This window comes from Opisthocomus hoazin, chromosome Z (assembly GCF_030867145.1).
Source record: "Opisthocomus hoazin isolate bOpiHoa1 chromosome Z, bOpiHoa1.hap1, whole genome shotgun sequence".
Classification (NCBI taxonomy): Eukaryota; Metazoa; Chordata; class Aves; order Opisthocomiformes; family Opisthocomidae; genus Opisthocomus; species Opisthocomus hoazin.
Genome location: NC_134454.1, coordinates 39,532,043 through 39,546,499, shown reverse-complemented (window position 1 = coordinate 39,546,499; position 14,457 = coordinate 39,532,043). Strand labels below are relative to the sequence as shown.

Sequence of the window (14,457 nt, the reverse complement as noted above, 5' to 3'; positions counted from 1 at the left end):
TGTATCTCTGTGTGCAAATGAACTTTTCCTTCTCTAGTTCTAACCTGCAGCAGGGGCTCTCTCTGCCTTTAGATGTTTAGCACAATGGTGTCTCTACCTTTGTTCTAGATGCTATGGTAATATAAACAACAACGAGGATTTTCAGTAGACTGCTATTAAGAAAAGAGTTGTATTGCGTCTTCTGACCTAACATGGACTATATCCTTGAATCACTATCAGATACTTTTTTCTAGGGCAAGGTATGAGAGTACTATGGAAGCTGCTTTCTGTGACCAAGCTGTAGGTAGACTTATATTTTTTTAATTTTTTTTTCTTTCAAAAAAATTTTAAAAGTAGAAGGAATTATCAGCTAACTGGATACTACTGCTGTGATGGTAACTATGTACACACCTGCCTCAGAAACACCAGCTCACTTTCTTTTGATTTTTTAAAGCACAGAGTGCTTGATTCTAAAATCAAGAGTTTCCTTTTTTAGTTTTTCTTTTCTTTTCTTTCTTTTCCCTGAATAGCTTGACTCCTCGAGAGTTCAATTCTTATGGCTCCCGCAGAGGGAATGACGCTGTCATGGCCAGAGGAACATTTGCAAACATTCGGTTGGTGAACAAATTTATTGATAAACAAGGACCTCAGACTGTCCATTTCCCTTCTGGGGAAACTGTAAGTACACATGCTGCTCTAAACTGAGGCTCACTGACAGTAGAGCGGATTACTACCTGCTTTCCTTCTTACAGCTTAGGTCATTTACTTAAGCATCTTGTAAGTAAAGCTAATGAGGATACAGGAGCTGTGCTGACCTAAGGAAGCAGGTCACACACACCTATGTAATGTGGTGCTATCAGGTGTATCAGTGGAGAGTGTAACCACTGCAGAAGCAGTAGTGGAAGGTGCAGGTTTGTTCTGGGAGTGAGGTCAGGGTAGCAGCTGTGAGGCACTATGTGGTTAATATCCTTAGAGTGCTGCTTCGTGGAAAGTGTGGGCTTCAGCTGTTATGTGGGGACGCTTTTTTCCTTGTTTCCCTGGAACTGTGCTTCCACCCCCAAAAAGTGTATAAAGTGTTTGTCATTTTCATTCCAGCTGGATGTGTTTGATGCTGCAGAAAGATACAGGCAGGCTGGCCATCCTCTGATTGTGCTGGCTGGGAAGGAATATGGTGCAGGAAGTTCCAGAGACTGGGCAGCTAAAGGACCGTTCCTTTTGGTGAGTGACTACAGTACATTAGGAGGAGGACAGTACTTCAAAGTGCGTTCACTTGTCAGGAAGGCTAGCTTATGACCAACGTCCTGGGTGGCTCATTCTCACTTTTGGAAACAGGAGCTATTCTGAAATCTCAGCTGCCTCCAAGCTTGCCACAGCAGAGTTGCAAAAGCTATTCAAAAACTAATAGATCCTGTTCAGACTGGAAGCCTTGACTGATCTTCAGCTAGAAATCTACATGGCTACACCAGAAAGGCCAGTTTCTTTATGTTTGCTTCCCATAACCCAGTAAACCTCGAGTCTGCTTCCAGCTACCTCCTGCACTTAGCAGGGAAGATAGAAAGTGCAAGAGAAAAGTAGTATCAGTGAAAATGAAATTTAGCATGGCTTCACCATGCAGATTGCAGGAAAGCTTAGCAGTATTGTTATAGGAGCCTAATAGAAATCCACATACAGTGAAATACCCATTTCATTCCTTGCCTATCCTGTCCTACACTGTTTACGAGCCTGAACTCTGATTCAAGCTTTCTTGGTATGGAACGTGTGAAGGCAGTAGTGTGTGTATTATGAAACAAAGTTTGAGGAGAGTTGGTGTTTAAGATTATGTTTGTCTGAAATTTTTGGTTTCTTTTTTCCTAGTGGTGATTTTTTTGTCTTCACTGTATTAACATGTAAAAATTAGAAATCAATTAAATTAACTGCATCCTGGAGCTTCTAGTGTAGGAGGACAACACTGAATTAGCAAGAGTTACAGAAATGATGAGTGGTGCTCTGCAAAAGACATGTTAAAAAAGATTCTGAGAAAGAGTATGTAATTGCATTCCTGAGAAAGTGTATGTAATTTTTTGACAATCACATTTCTTTTAAAGATGTTTGAAAGTTAACCTATAATCAAGTCATCCTGGACAGCCCGCTGTCAGACAGACCTGCTGACTCTACCAGTGCCTGATAACTGAAATGGAGGGGACCACAAACGCACCAATTTCCTTCTTATGAGCACAGAAAGACTGTCCTGAACCATGATGATAACTATATGTGTTGTGTATTTCCTAGGGCGTCAAGGCTGTACTTGCGGAAAGCTATGAGAGAATTCATCGAAGCAACCTAGTAGGGATGGGAGTGATTCCTCTGCAGTATTTACCTGGAGAGGATGCAGGGACTTTAGGACTCACTGGACGGGAGCGTTACACGATTATCATTCCTGAAAAACTAAAACCGCAGATGAACATCCAGATTAAGGTACGAGACACCTAAGAGCTGCATTTTCTGAATCAGGGTAATTTCACTCAAAATGAACTGTCTCTTCAAACCATGTGCTTTCATATGGCAGTAAGCTTCTCTCACTTGAGGAAGGGAGAAGAGATGGTGAAGAGGATAAAAACAGTCATTGCTGTAGGGATTTGCTATGATGGGATGTAAAAGCAGCATGCCCAAATGGTTTTATTTAGCACAAAGCAGTTCTGTGTTTTGGTCCAGACTTTCAAAGTCCACTATAATTTTTTCTGTCTCAGTTAAATGTTTGAAGTACAACAGAAAGTGAACTGTAAGTATTAAATAAATAATTTAAATTAATTTAAAATTAAAATAATTCTTTGACAATTCACCTGACAGAATATGGTACACTGCGGCATTCAAAGTGAAGTATTAAGCATACCAGTATAGAATCTAGTTAAACTTCAGGCCTTGTATTTGAACGCCTGCTTTTTGTCTAGCTCTGCCTCCAAACCTATGCCGTTTTTTGAAAAATACTAGCATCTATGACAAAAATCTGGTTTATTCTTGATTGAAACATCTGTAAAATTGACTTGCTTAACCTAATAGCGCAAAAGTTTGCTTTTTACTACGATTAGCAAAACAATCTACTTAGTGCAGGTGATCTCCCTGGATTAGTTTCTGACAATAGTTGTTTGCATGTGCCTCAGCTGCCCTGAAATGGAGGAAGTATAGATCCCAAAGAGTTGGTGAGCATATCAGTCACAGATGAACATTGTGCATTCATCTGGAAGTACCTGACTAGGGGAGTCTTCAGTAAAACGCAGTGGCTCTATTCACTTCATGCACTTGTCTTTGTGCTTTTCTGATTCCCAAACACCAGCCCTTGAAGAAAGCTAATGGAATTAATATTGCTATTGTACCTAAGCCAGAAGAATGACTACATAGAATTAGTATAACCACTTGAAAGGATGGTCAGTTTTCATGCTGCTAGCATGAAACAGTAGCTCAACAGCAGCTCTGAATGCGGCAGCAAATGCAATGCAAGAAGACTCCACAGCACGTTTATTATGGTTTGTTTTAAACTACTTTCCTCTTAAGCAGCTGGCTGTAGTCTAGTGCCTATTCACTTTAGATTTCTACCACAGTTTCTTAACATGGCAAAACGATCATAATAGCCCTTATTTTACTATATGTAGCATGGAAGATTCTGGTGCTTGAATGACTTTCTTTGACCCTAACAGCTGGATACTGGAAAAACCTTTCATGCCATCATGAGATTTGACACTGACGTGGAGCTCACTTACTTCCACAACGGCGGCATTTTGAACTACATGATCCGTAAAATGGCATCCTAATCCAAAACATAAAGCGAAAACGTCCAGGTACACGCCTGCTTCTGATGAGCGCAATAAAACTATGGTAATCTTAACTTTGAAAGCGTGAACCATAAAGTGAACAGTTTTTTTTGTGGATTGTAGTAGAAGGCTTGTTTACAATGCTGAATTTTTTTGTGTATCAGGAAACTGGACACACTTGCCCAATTAAAGTAAACAGCATTTATTACTTGTTTTGTATGGTGGTTGGCTTGACTTACCTTAGAATACAGCACGGAAGTCATTAAAATACTGCTGGAATCTGTGGAACTGTTAAAGATCATGTGTTGATTTCATCTATTTGGTCCATTAAGTTTGAAGTTAAAGAAGTCCTACGCTTATATCAGTGGTCCAAGTATTAACTGACAGTATAAAAATTAATTTTTATTCCTTCTTGATTACCTGGTATTGACTTGCTTTCTTATTCAGTTGACCAGAATCTGAATCTAATACTGAAATTAATTATTTAGCTGTTTATTAAGTTTTAAAAATGTGAACTTTATTGTTTAAAATCTAAGCCTTTGTGGAAAGGTGGACCTATGGGGGATATTTCTAATGGATAAAATTAAATTTATTTTCAAGAAGTTTGGTGGTCTTTGTCATGTTATTCTGTATCAAGATGCAGCACAAAGCTTTGCCTTTAAACTCTTCTCTTTGTCCCTGTAGCAGCAGTCATACAAGTCTTGAGTTCTCATATTTTAATTCTTGTTTCTTTGAATAATCTGCATAAGACAGAATGAATACAAATACTGTCAGATACAGTCAGTCTTCTGTAACCCAACAGAATACTGACATTATGTATTTCCCTCTGGTTTGTGTCCTTAAGAAGACAATCTACCACAATTTCAAGATCCTTGCTGGCAATTTTTTGGCAGTTAGCAAACAGTGATTATGCCAGTGCATTCACTGAAGTCAGTGACTGCCCAGTCCACAATACCACATGAATCTATTTACAGTGATAACAAATACCCTCTTACTCAGAGACAAACAAGGGTATAGTACCAATTCTTACTCTTCACTGTATTTAGAGCAACTGCCACAACAATAACGTAGTGGAAAAATTGTTTCAAAGTAATCTCCTAATGTATTTTTTAGTGCAGTTGGCTCCAGTTGTATCTGGGAAAAAAACAATGAAAATAGTTCTGAAAGAATTAAAGATGCTTAAGAAGAGGATAGAGATTGTACTGTACCTGCAACAAGCTCTTCTTGATTACAGCAAACAAGAGCTCCTCTAGCAACTCCAGCAGAGGCCCACTGCAATGTTGCAGGGCCTGGAGCATCTCTTGTATGAGGACAAGCTGAGAACACTGGGAATGTTTAGCTTGCTGAAGAGAAAGGCTCTGGGACATCTCTGCTGTTTGTGTACAAATATCTGAATGGAGGGCACAAAAAAGATGCAGCCAGGCTCTATTCAGTGGTGCCCAGTGGCAGGACAAGAAGCAATGGGCACAAACAGAAATAGAGGAGGTTCCCTCTGAACGTCAGGAAAGACTTTTTACCGTGAGGATGACCAAGCATTGACTGGAAGAGATTGCCCAGAGAGGCTGTGGTGTCTCCATCCTTGGAGATGGTCAGATGCTGTCTGGACATAGTCCTGGGAAAACTGCTGTAGGTCACAAGCTGACTGCTATAGGTCCCTCTCAACCTCAGCTGTTCTGTGATTCTGTCAAACATCTTAACAGAGCTGTTAATATGGTCATAATCTTCGGCATTATTTGGTAATAAATATGCAGCTTTGGGCTCAATTGCAAAAAAACTTCAGGTATTCTCAAAGGTCAAGTAGAGTTCTGGTGTTCTTTCCCACCCTCCCATCTCCACTGTGTACTGAAGATAGGTTTGTTCTGTCAAGTTGAATTCGTATTAATGTGTTGCCTCATCAACCTTTATGCTCATTTAGGCTGAACTGCAAAGTTGTTTTAGTCTGCAGTCCTTGCATTCATACAATAGGAAAAGACAAACTCCTCACATCCCTTAACTTCCCAGTAGTTATTACTATAAGCTGTGAAACTTAAGACTGGTTAATTTTTATGCGAAGAGTCCCGAAGCAGATGGCCATTTCACACAGCAAACTGATACTCTCAAGGACTGTGATTTTCCACGTACTTTTAATTTGAAAATGCTAAATGAGCCTTCTTCAAAATCTTTGTTCCTAGTATTTTTGGAGAGTAGGCATTATCCAGCCATAACTCATCTTTATCCATTGTTCTGTGTTTCCTTTCAGGAAGCAGCTATAAGAACAGTGAATTTACTATGTAAAAACTAGGCACAGAGTAAGTTACTGTGGGACTGAGATTCAGGCTTCCTGCACAGTGCATACAGCTTTCACAGTAAAGGCATGGACTGGGGTGGTGCACGAAGCAGTGCTTAAAAAGTCGTTTTGCTTTTCATGTCACATAACACTGTTTAGAAGAACACCCTAAGTCTCAATGACTAGCGCGTTAGGTAGGTTGAATATTTTTTGGATTCTCGAGTGAGGTTCGTGTTCAAAGTGGTTTGTATTTGTCAGAGTTCAGGTGCTTCAGACATAATTCTTCTACATACCTACCTTATTACACTATCAAATGCACAGAGAGACCTGAAAATATATTTGACCTTGCTTCTGGAAATATTGAAGATTAAGCTTGTTGAAGATGTGTATAATTAGCAAGTGCTTTAAAGTGTGCAAGTTTAACCATGTTTCATAACTGTGTCTGTAGCAATTTCTGTTTTTCCAAGAGAAGTCTGAGATCTGGGTGGGGAGGAGGGATTTAAACACACTAGTGCCTGGACTTTGTTCCAATTCTACATCAGCTCTAACAGGAAATCGGCAGAATTAATATCAGTGTCTTGAGAGATTACAGATGCCAATTCATGAGACAGGACTTCAGGATAAATGCTAATCACCATCTAAATTAAGCCTTCATCCATCTTACAGGACACTGCCTTGTCCCCCATGGGGCTTGTTCAGTTAAGCAACACACAGAAAGATGTCCATTATGCAACTTCAGCAACAGCAACTTGATGAACGTGCAGTGATAGAAGAAAACAGTGCAGCCATTTTAATCCCCAAGATGCATCCCCAAAGAGGGCTCTGTGAAGCCCTACTGCTTTTCTCAGACTGTTGCAGAAGCATTCTCTATTAAATATGGATTTAAAAGATGCAATATCTTCCTTAAAAAAAAGTTACTGGACATTTTCTCTTAATTTTCTATATACCAAAATGCATAAAGCATTATAAGTTATTTTTAAAAAGCTTTAAAAGTAGCTAAAGTAGTGCTTATGGTGTGAGTATGCATAAGCCATGTTGTCTGCATGAAAGTACAATCCAACCAGAAGTTACCAGTAACAAAGAAGATTCTGGCATATCAGACAGCATAAAGAACAAGAATTCATACATGGAAAGAGATCATCCCCTATATCACTCAGTGCAGTAGGGTGATACATGCACTAAAATGCAGAGTTCAGCTGGATGTTTCTTCAACATCAAAATTCTTCAAAGAAAAATTAATATTTCTCCATTTCTGAAAATCCATTTGTGTCCCCGTGTCAACGTTCTCAACTACAAAGCTTTTGATTTTGATCACTGGTAGATTATCGAATGTCTTGTACTTCACTATGATTCCCCAGTCATGCTGGCAATTAGTATTTTGGCAGTGCATCTTGCTTTTTTTCACAAAACAATCAAACTGGGCTTTCTTCGTGTGCAGCTTTGTTATGTAACGTTCCTTGAATGCGTCTCCTAGGACGATGTGATGAGATTCCTGAAACAATATATTGCAGAAGCGCTTAATAGCCGAAACACCATTCCTCGTTTTTTTCCTGACATTCCCCTTCCCCTCACAAATACCACTTCTCTGGTTGGGTGCTCCCTGTCATTCAGGAGGCTCACCTTCCAGCCCCCTTGCCTCACCGCGCTTTTTTTTCCCCATCCATTAAATACCAGGTACTAGAAAGGCCCAGGCCTGGCCTTATCAAAATCAAAATTACTATGTATCACCAGTCACTAGCTTATACTTATTTGAACTTGCTTAGCTTCTTTAAAAATCACGCTTGCACTATTAAAGCCTTGTGCATAAAACTAACAGGGTCATCTGGACAACAGACAACTTGGCAGACTCCTGCTTCCCACTCATTTTAGCTATATGGCCATGACGGGTGATGCAATTGCTCTGCAGTGGTAGAAAAAGTAACCCTAACATGGTAAAGGATTTACAGTGGTTGTTTATAACATGTATAAACAAAGATTAAAAAATTAACAACTTAATTTGAAAGCATATGTGCAATTTGAGCTGGAGTCTGAAAATGCTAGTTCCTCCTGAAATGTAACTTCCATTAAAGACATATTTGCTGAACTGTGACGAAACTCAGTTTGTAGGGGTCATTTAAAATATTGCGTGGGCTTATTTGCAGAGTACTAAGCGAAAACACTTTTTGAAGAGTTTCCTGAACTCTCAGATCTATTTGCACAGGTATCGGTAATAAGCCGGCAGCACAAAATGGACTAACAGTCAGAGGTGTGTGTTAGATATCCCTTGATATTTGTCAAAGAAATGTAACTAGGTTTTCACAAGGCTGGGCTATTCCCAGCTCCTCGCCTGTGGATCTTGCCTGTGCAGAGGAGCAGTGAACAGAATCTACATTCCAAAAACAGCTGGTAAAAACAAACAAACAAAAAATATTTTCCTGATTAAAAAGGGAAGTGCCTGATGACAAGCACTCTAATGCTCAGCTGTGGCGTGAAGCCCCTTATCACATCACAACTGCACTTTTCAGAGCAGCACAAATAGAAGCAGCTTCAAAATAACAAGCTTCAGAACTAGACAGGCTGAAAGTGCCCAGGGAGGCTCTCTTTCGTGATCACCACCTTCCATGTGTAGAGTATTGGCTTCTTAGGCCTACAGAGAAACTCTTCAAGTTCAGAAAGTAAAATAAAAATGTCTCCATGAGACACACAGAAGCAATGTGAACTACCTAAAGAATGGAAAACTAATATTTAAGAATTAAAGAGCTCCTCTTCTAAAACCATGGTTTGCCTTGCCTTTCAAAGCTGAAAACTGGCCCATAAGCCAAGGAGCTAAACAGTGAGCTGATCTCAGTACTTTGTACAGATAATTTTCAGTCAATAGAAATGGTGGGAGAACTCTCTCAACTGCATGAAGACTTCCAATCTTATGCTAATTGGGAAAGTAAATATTTTACAATAGTAGGTTATGTCACTGAAGATCACATCATTTTCCACAAAAATCGTAAATTACTAACAGAGGGGATTCAGGAAAACTGAACTGATTCCTGTCATAGCACGTATTTAGTCCAATGATCTCCTGGAGTCCATTAAGAAGAGTGTGGCCAGTAGGTCAAGGGAGGTTCTCCTTCCCTCCACTCTGCCCTAGCGAGGCCCCATCTGGAGTACTCTGTCCAGTTCTGGGCTCCCCAGTTCAAGAAAGATGAGGAGCTACTGGAGAGAATCCAGCGGAGGGCTACGAGGATGACGAGGGGACTGGAGCATCTCTCCTATGAGGAGAGGCTGAGGGAGCTGGACTTGTTTAGTCTGAATAAGGCTGTGAGGGGACCTTATAAATGCTTATAAATATCTGAAGGGTGGGTGTCAGGAGGATGGGGCCAGACTCTTTTCAGTGGTGCCCAGCAACAGGACAAGGGGCAACGGGCACAAACCAAAGCATAGGAAGTTCCATCTGAACATGAGGAAGAACTTCTTCCCTCTGAGGGTGACTGAGCACTGGAACAGGGTGCCCAGGGAGGCTGTGGAGTCTCCTTCTCTGGAGATATTCAAGACCCGCCTGGACAAGGTCCTCTGCAACCTTCTCTAGGTGACCCTGCTTCGGCAGGGGGGCTGGACTAGATGGTGCCCAGAGGTCCCTTCCAACTCCTTCCCTTCTGTGGTCCTGTGATTCTGTGACAACATGGTACAGCCGTACTTATGACTGGTCGTGTCGTTTACTGATTTACTCAGAATTTTGTTCTGCTCCAGTTTGCACAAAATAGCCTACCTTCCACACTGATAAACAAGCTGTTAGTTCAATATTGCTGACTTCTCTGGTGTTCACGGACTTGGGTTTCCATACAGACATACCTTTATAACTCTGATGTCATCTGTACTGCAGGCATATGCCTTGCATTTTCCACACAGAAGGTTTTTCTTCCCTTGCACTATCTTAGGTCTGGTTTCATTCTTCCTGTAATCTCGTAATATCTTTTCCTTCATTTGCAGGTCATGTACCTTTAGTAAATAAATAAAAATCAAGATCATTATGAAATTAAAAGAAGCCCCCATGCCTATCTAAACATGACTCAGGATGTGTAACAGCTACGAACCTATTACTTAAAAGCAGACAAACAGAACATGTGTTGTTCTAGCAACTCACACTAAAGGAAGTACATGGTACATTTGTCAGGTTAAGAATGCAAGGCTCGAATAAGACCACATAATGGACAGCATTTCTGTCATCTGTTCTTTTCTCCCCTCTATGCCCTTAGGGCCCAGTTGGTCATAACACTATCAAGTCCATGTGAGACTCCCTAGAGCTCTGGGAAGCTCACGGTTTGGAAAGAAGGCTCCAGAGACCACACAAATTGCAGTCAGAGAAAGAGGCAACAGCTAAGGCCTGGAGCTGGAAACCTGCAGATCATGCAGAAACAGAAGCAGAAGCAGTCAAACCAAGCCTCGGATGTGGCAGAAGAAACTTCACAAAGGCTAGAGGGCCTTGGACATTCTTCGATGCACAGCTCCGTCTCTGAAAGCTTGGGTAAATCTGCGAATGCTCAGGGATATGGCAGAACCATGCACAAAGCCTTTTATCTGTAGTGGCTGCCACTGGCTTATTCCAGTCTTCTCTGGGAAATTTGTTACAAAGGTCTAGGAAGACAGACTCATAGAATCATTTAGGTTGGAAAAGACCTTCAAGAACATTGAGTCCAACCGCAAACCTAACGCTGCCAAGTTGAACTAAACCACGTCCCTAACCGCTGCATCTACACGTCTTTTAAATACCTCCAGGGATGGTGACTCAGCCACTTCCCTGGGCAGCCTGTTCTAGTGCTTGAGAACCCTTCCAGTGAAGAAATTTTTCTTAATATCCAACCTAAACCTCCCCTGGCACAACTTGAGGCCGTTTCCTCTCATCCTATCACTAGTTACTTGGAAGAAGAGACCCAGCACCCACCTCGCTACAACCTCCTTTCAGGTAGTTGTAGAGAGCGATAAGGTTCCCCCTCAGCCTCCTCCAGACTAAACAGCCCCAGCTCCCTCAACTGCTCCTCGTAAGACTTGTTCTCCAGCCCCTTCACCAGCCTCGCTGCCTTTCTCTGGACACGCTCCAGCACCTCAATGTCCTTCTTGTAGTGAGGGGCCCAAAACTGAACACAGTACTCCAGCTGCAGCCTCACCAGTGCCGAGTACAGGGGCACGATCCCCTCCCTGCTCCTGCTGGCCACACCATTCCTGATCCAAGCCACGATGCCATTGGCCTTCTTGGCCACCTGGGCACACTGCTGGCTCATGTTCAGCTGGCTGTCAACCAACACCCCAAGATCCTTTTCCACCAGGCAGCTTTCCAGCCACTCCTCCCCAAGCCTGTAGCATTGCATGGGGTTGTTGTGACCGAAGTGCAGGACCTGGCATTCGGCCTTGTTGAATCTCATACAGTTGGCCTTGGCCCATTGATCCAGTCTCTCCAGATCGCTCTGCAGAGCCTGCCTACCCTCAAGCAGATGGACACTCCCACCTAACTTGGTGTCATCTGCAAACTTACTGATGGAGCACTTGATCCCTTCATCGTGATGATTGATAAAGGCATTAAACAAGACCAGCCCCAAAACTGAGCCCTGGGGACACCGATTGTAACCAGCCGCCAACTGGATTTAACTCCATTTACCACAACTCTTTGGGCCTGGCCATCCAGCCAGTTTTTTACCCAGCAAAGATCATGCCTGACCAAGCCATGAGCGGCCAGTTTCTCCAGAAGAATGCTGTGGGAAATGGTGTCAAGGGCTTTGCGGAAGTCCAGGTAGATAACATCCAAAGGCATTCCCTCATCCACTAGGCAGGTCACCTGGTCATAGCAGGAGATCAGGTTGGTCAAGCTGGACCTGCTTTCCATGAACCCATGCTGGCTGGGCCTGATCCCCTGGTTGTCCTATGTGTGCCACATGATGGCACTCAAGGTGATCTGTTCCATAACCTTCCCTGGCACCAAGGTCGGACTCACAGGCCTGTAGTTCCCCACATCCTCCTTCTGGCCCTTCTTGTAGATGGGCGCCACATTTGCTAACGTCTAGACAACTGGGACCTTCCCAGTTAGCCAGAACTGCTGATAAATGACAGAAAAGTGGCTTTGTGAGCACTTCCACCAGCTCCCTTAGTACCTGGATCCCATCCAACCCCATAGACTTGTGTATGTCTTAGCGGTGTAGCAGGTTGATAACCATTTCCCCTTGGATTATGAGGGCTTCATTCTGCTCCCCATTCCTGTCTTCCAGCTCGGGGGGCTGGGTACCCCAAGAATAACTGGTCTTACTATTAAAGACTGAGGCAAAGAAGACATTAAGTACCTCATCCTCTTCCTCATCCTTTGTCACTATGTTTCCCTTTGCATCCAATAAAGGATGGAGATTCTCCTTCACCCTCCTTTTGTTGTTAATGTATTTCTAGAAATATTTTTCATTTTCTTGTACAGCAGTAGCCAGATTAAGTTCTAATTGGGCTTTGGCCCTTCTAATTTTCTGCCTGCATAACCTCATGACATCTTTGTAGTCCTCCCGAGTTGCCTGCTTCTTCTTCCAAAGGTTATAAACTCTCCTTTTTCTTCCTGAGTCCCAGCAAGAGCTCCCTGTTCAGCGAGGCCGGTCGTCTTCCCCACCATCTTGTCTTTCGGCACATGGGCATGGCCTGCTCCTGCACCTTTAACATTTCCTTCCTGAAGAATGTCCAGCCTTCCTGCACTCATTGGACCTTTAGGACTGCCTCCCAAGGGACTCTCTCAGCCAGGCCCCTAGACAGGCCAAAGCCTGCTTTCCAGAAGTCCAAGGCCGTTCTGCTAAGCCCCCTCCTTACTTTATCAGGAATCAGAAACTATCATTTCATGATTGGTGTGCTCAAGATGGCCTCCAATCATCACATCACCCACAAGTCCTTCTCTGTTCACAAACAGGTCCAGTGGGGCACCTTCCCTAGTTGGCTTGCTCACCAAGTGAGTCTGGAAGTTACTTTCCACACACTCCAGCAACATCCTAGACTGTTTCTTCTCCACTATATTGTATTTGCAGCAGACATCTGGTAAGTTGAAGCCCTCCACAAGAACAAGGGCTAGCAATTGTGAGACTTCTATGAGCTGTTTATAGAATATTTCATCTGCGTTTTCATCCTGGTTGGGTGGTCTATAACAGACTCCCACCATGACAGCTGCGTTGTTGGCCTTCCCCCTGATTCTCACTCATAAACACTCGACTTTTTCATCCCATTGTCAAGCTCTAGACAGTCAAAACACTCCCTAACATCCAGGGCTACCCCACCACCTCTCCTTCCTTGCCTATCCCTTCTGAAGAGCTTATAGTCATCCATTGCAGCACTCTAGTTGTGTGAGTCATCCCACCATGTTTCCGTGATTACAACTGTATCCCAGTTTTCCAGCTGCACAGTGGCTTCCAACTCCTCCTGTTCGTTGCCCATGCTACATGCATTGGTGTAGATGCACTTCAGTTGCGCTATTGATCCCGCCACCTTTATTGGAGGAGAAGCCCTAATTCCTATGTGACTGTTCTCAGGCACTTCTGTGGTTTCTAAGACATCAATAACCCTTGTGTCTTTGCTGCTGTGTGGATCTCCATCCCTCACCTCCACTGTGATGGCAGACCGAAGGACCTCGCTAGCACACGGTCCCTCAAACATTGGCAGCTGCCCCCAGGCTTATCTCTAGTAAGACTGGTTTTATACCTTTTCTGCTTCAAGTCTAGTTTAAAACTCTTTCAATAAGCCTTGCTACCTCCTGCGCAAAGATCCTTTTCCTGCTTTGAGACAGGTGTAACCCATCTGTTGCCAGCAGGCCTGGTGTCATGTAGGCTGACCCATGATCTAAAAACCCAAAATTTTCCCAGTGACACCAGGCTCAGAGCCAGGTATTGATCTGCTGGCTCCTCTTGTTTCTTCCTTTATCATTCCCTGCAACTGGAAGGATAGAGGAGAACACTACTTGTTCTCCTGATCCCTTAACCAGTCATCCCAAAGCCCTGAAGTCTCTTTTGATTGCCCTCTTGATGCAACTTCATCACTGCCTACATGAAAAATCAATAATGGATAATAATCCGAGGGCCATAGCAGGGTGGCAAGTTTTCTCTTCACATCTTTAACCCGGGACCCAGGTAGGCAGCAGACTTCCACAAGAAGTGGGTCCAGTCGGCATACCAGGCCTTCTGTTCCCTACAGAAGAGACCCTTCTATGACAATGACCCATCTTTTTTTCTTCATGGAAGTGGTTTGGACACAGGGTATAGGCCAACTTAACCTCAGCAACACCTCCCAACTAGATGAACCATCATCCTCATCATTTGGTTCCACTTGCAGAGCGTTGTACATATTATGGAAGGCCACCTGGGAAGGTCATGAAAAAGACATGCCTGCTGCCCTGGGCAGGAACCTGCCTGACCAAAGGTTGATCATTGGCTTAGCCTGAGACACCTCTTG

At 43.0% G+C, this 14,457-nt stretch overlaps 2 protein-coding genes across 8 annotated transcripts in view; one reads left to right on the top strand and one right to left on the bottom strand.

The window, feature by feature from the left end:
• Window positions 1-4,366, top strand: part of ACO1 (aconitase 1) — a 38,337-nt gene extending 33,971 nt beyond the window's left edge. For all 3 annotated transcript variants that reach the window (XM_075411369.1, XM_075411371.1, XM_075411370.1), the window contains exons 18-21: window positions 510-657; window positions 1,075-1,197; window positions 2,248-2,433; window positions 3,651-4,366. In XM_075411369.1, coding sequence (XP_075267484.1) covers window positions 510-657; window positions 1,075-1,197; window positions 2,248-2,433; window positions 3,651-3,764 — 571 coding nt within the window. In that variant the 3' untranslated portion in view covers window positions 3,765-4,366. The remainder of the gene's footprint in view (window positions 1-509; window positions 658-1,074; window positions 1,198-2,247; window positions 2,434-3,650) is intronic.
• Window positions 4,367-4,394: 28 nt separating this feature from the next.
• RIGI (RNA sensor RIG-I) overlaps window positions 4,395-14,457 on the bottom strand; it is a 28,994-nt gene continuing 18,931 nt past the window's right edge. For 4 of the 5 annotated variants that reach the window (XM_075411365.1, XM_075411367.1, XM_075411366.1 and 1 more), the window contains 2 exons: window positions 9,853-9,999; window positions 4,395-7,522 (listed from right to left, as the gene is read on the bottom strand). In XM_075411365.1, the coding sequence (XP_075267480.1) occupies window positions 7,223-7,522; window positions 9,853-9,999 (447 nt within the window). In that variant the 3' untranslated portion in view covers window positions 4,395-7,222. The remainder of the gene's footprint in view (window positions 7,523-9,852; window positions 10,000-14,457) is intronic. The other variant, XR_012761929.1, reaches the window with a different exon arrangement.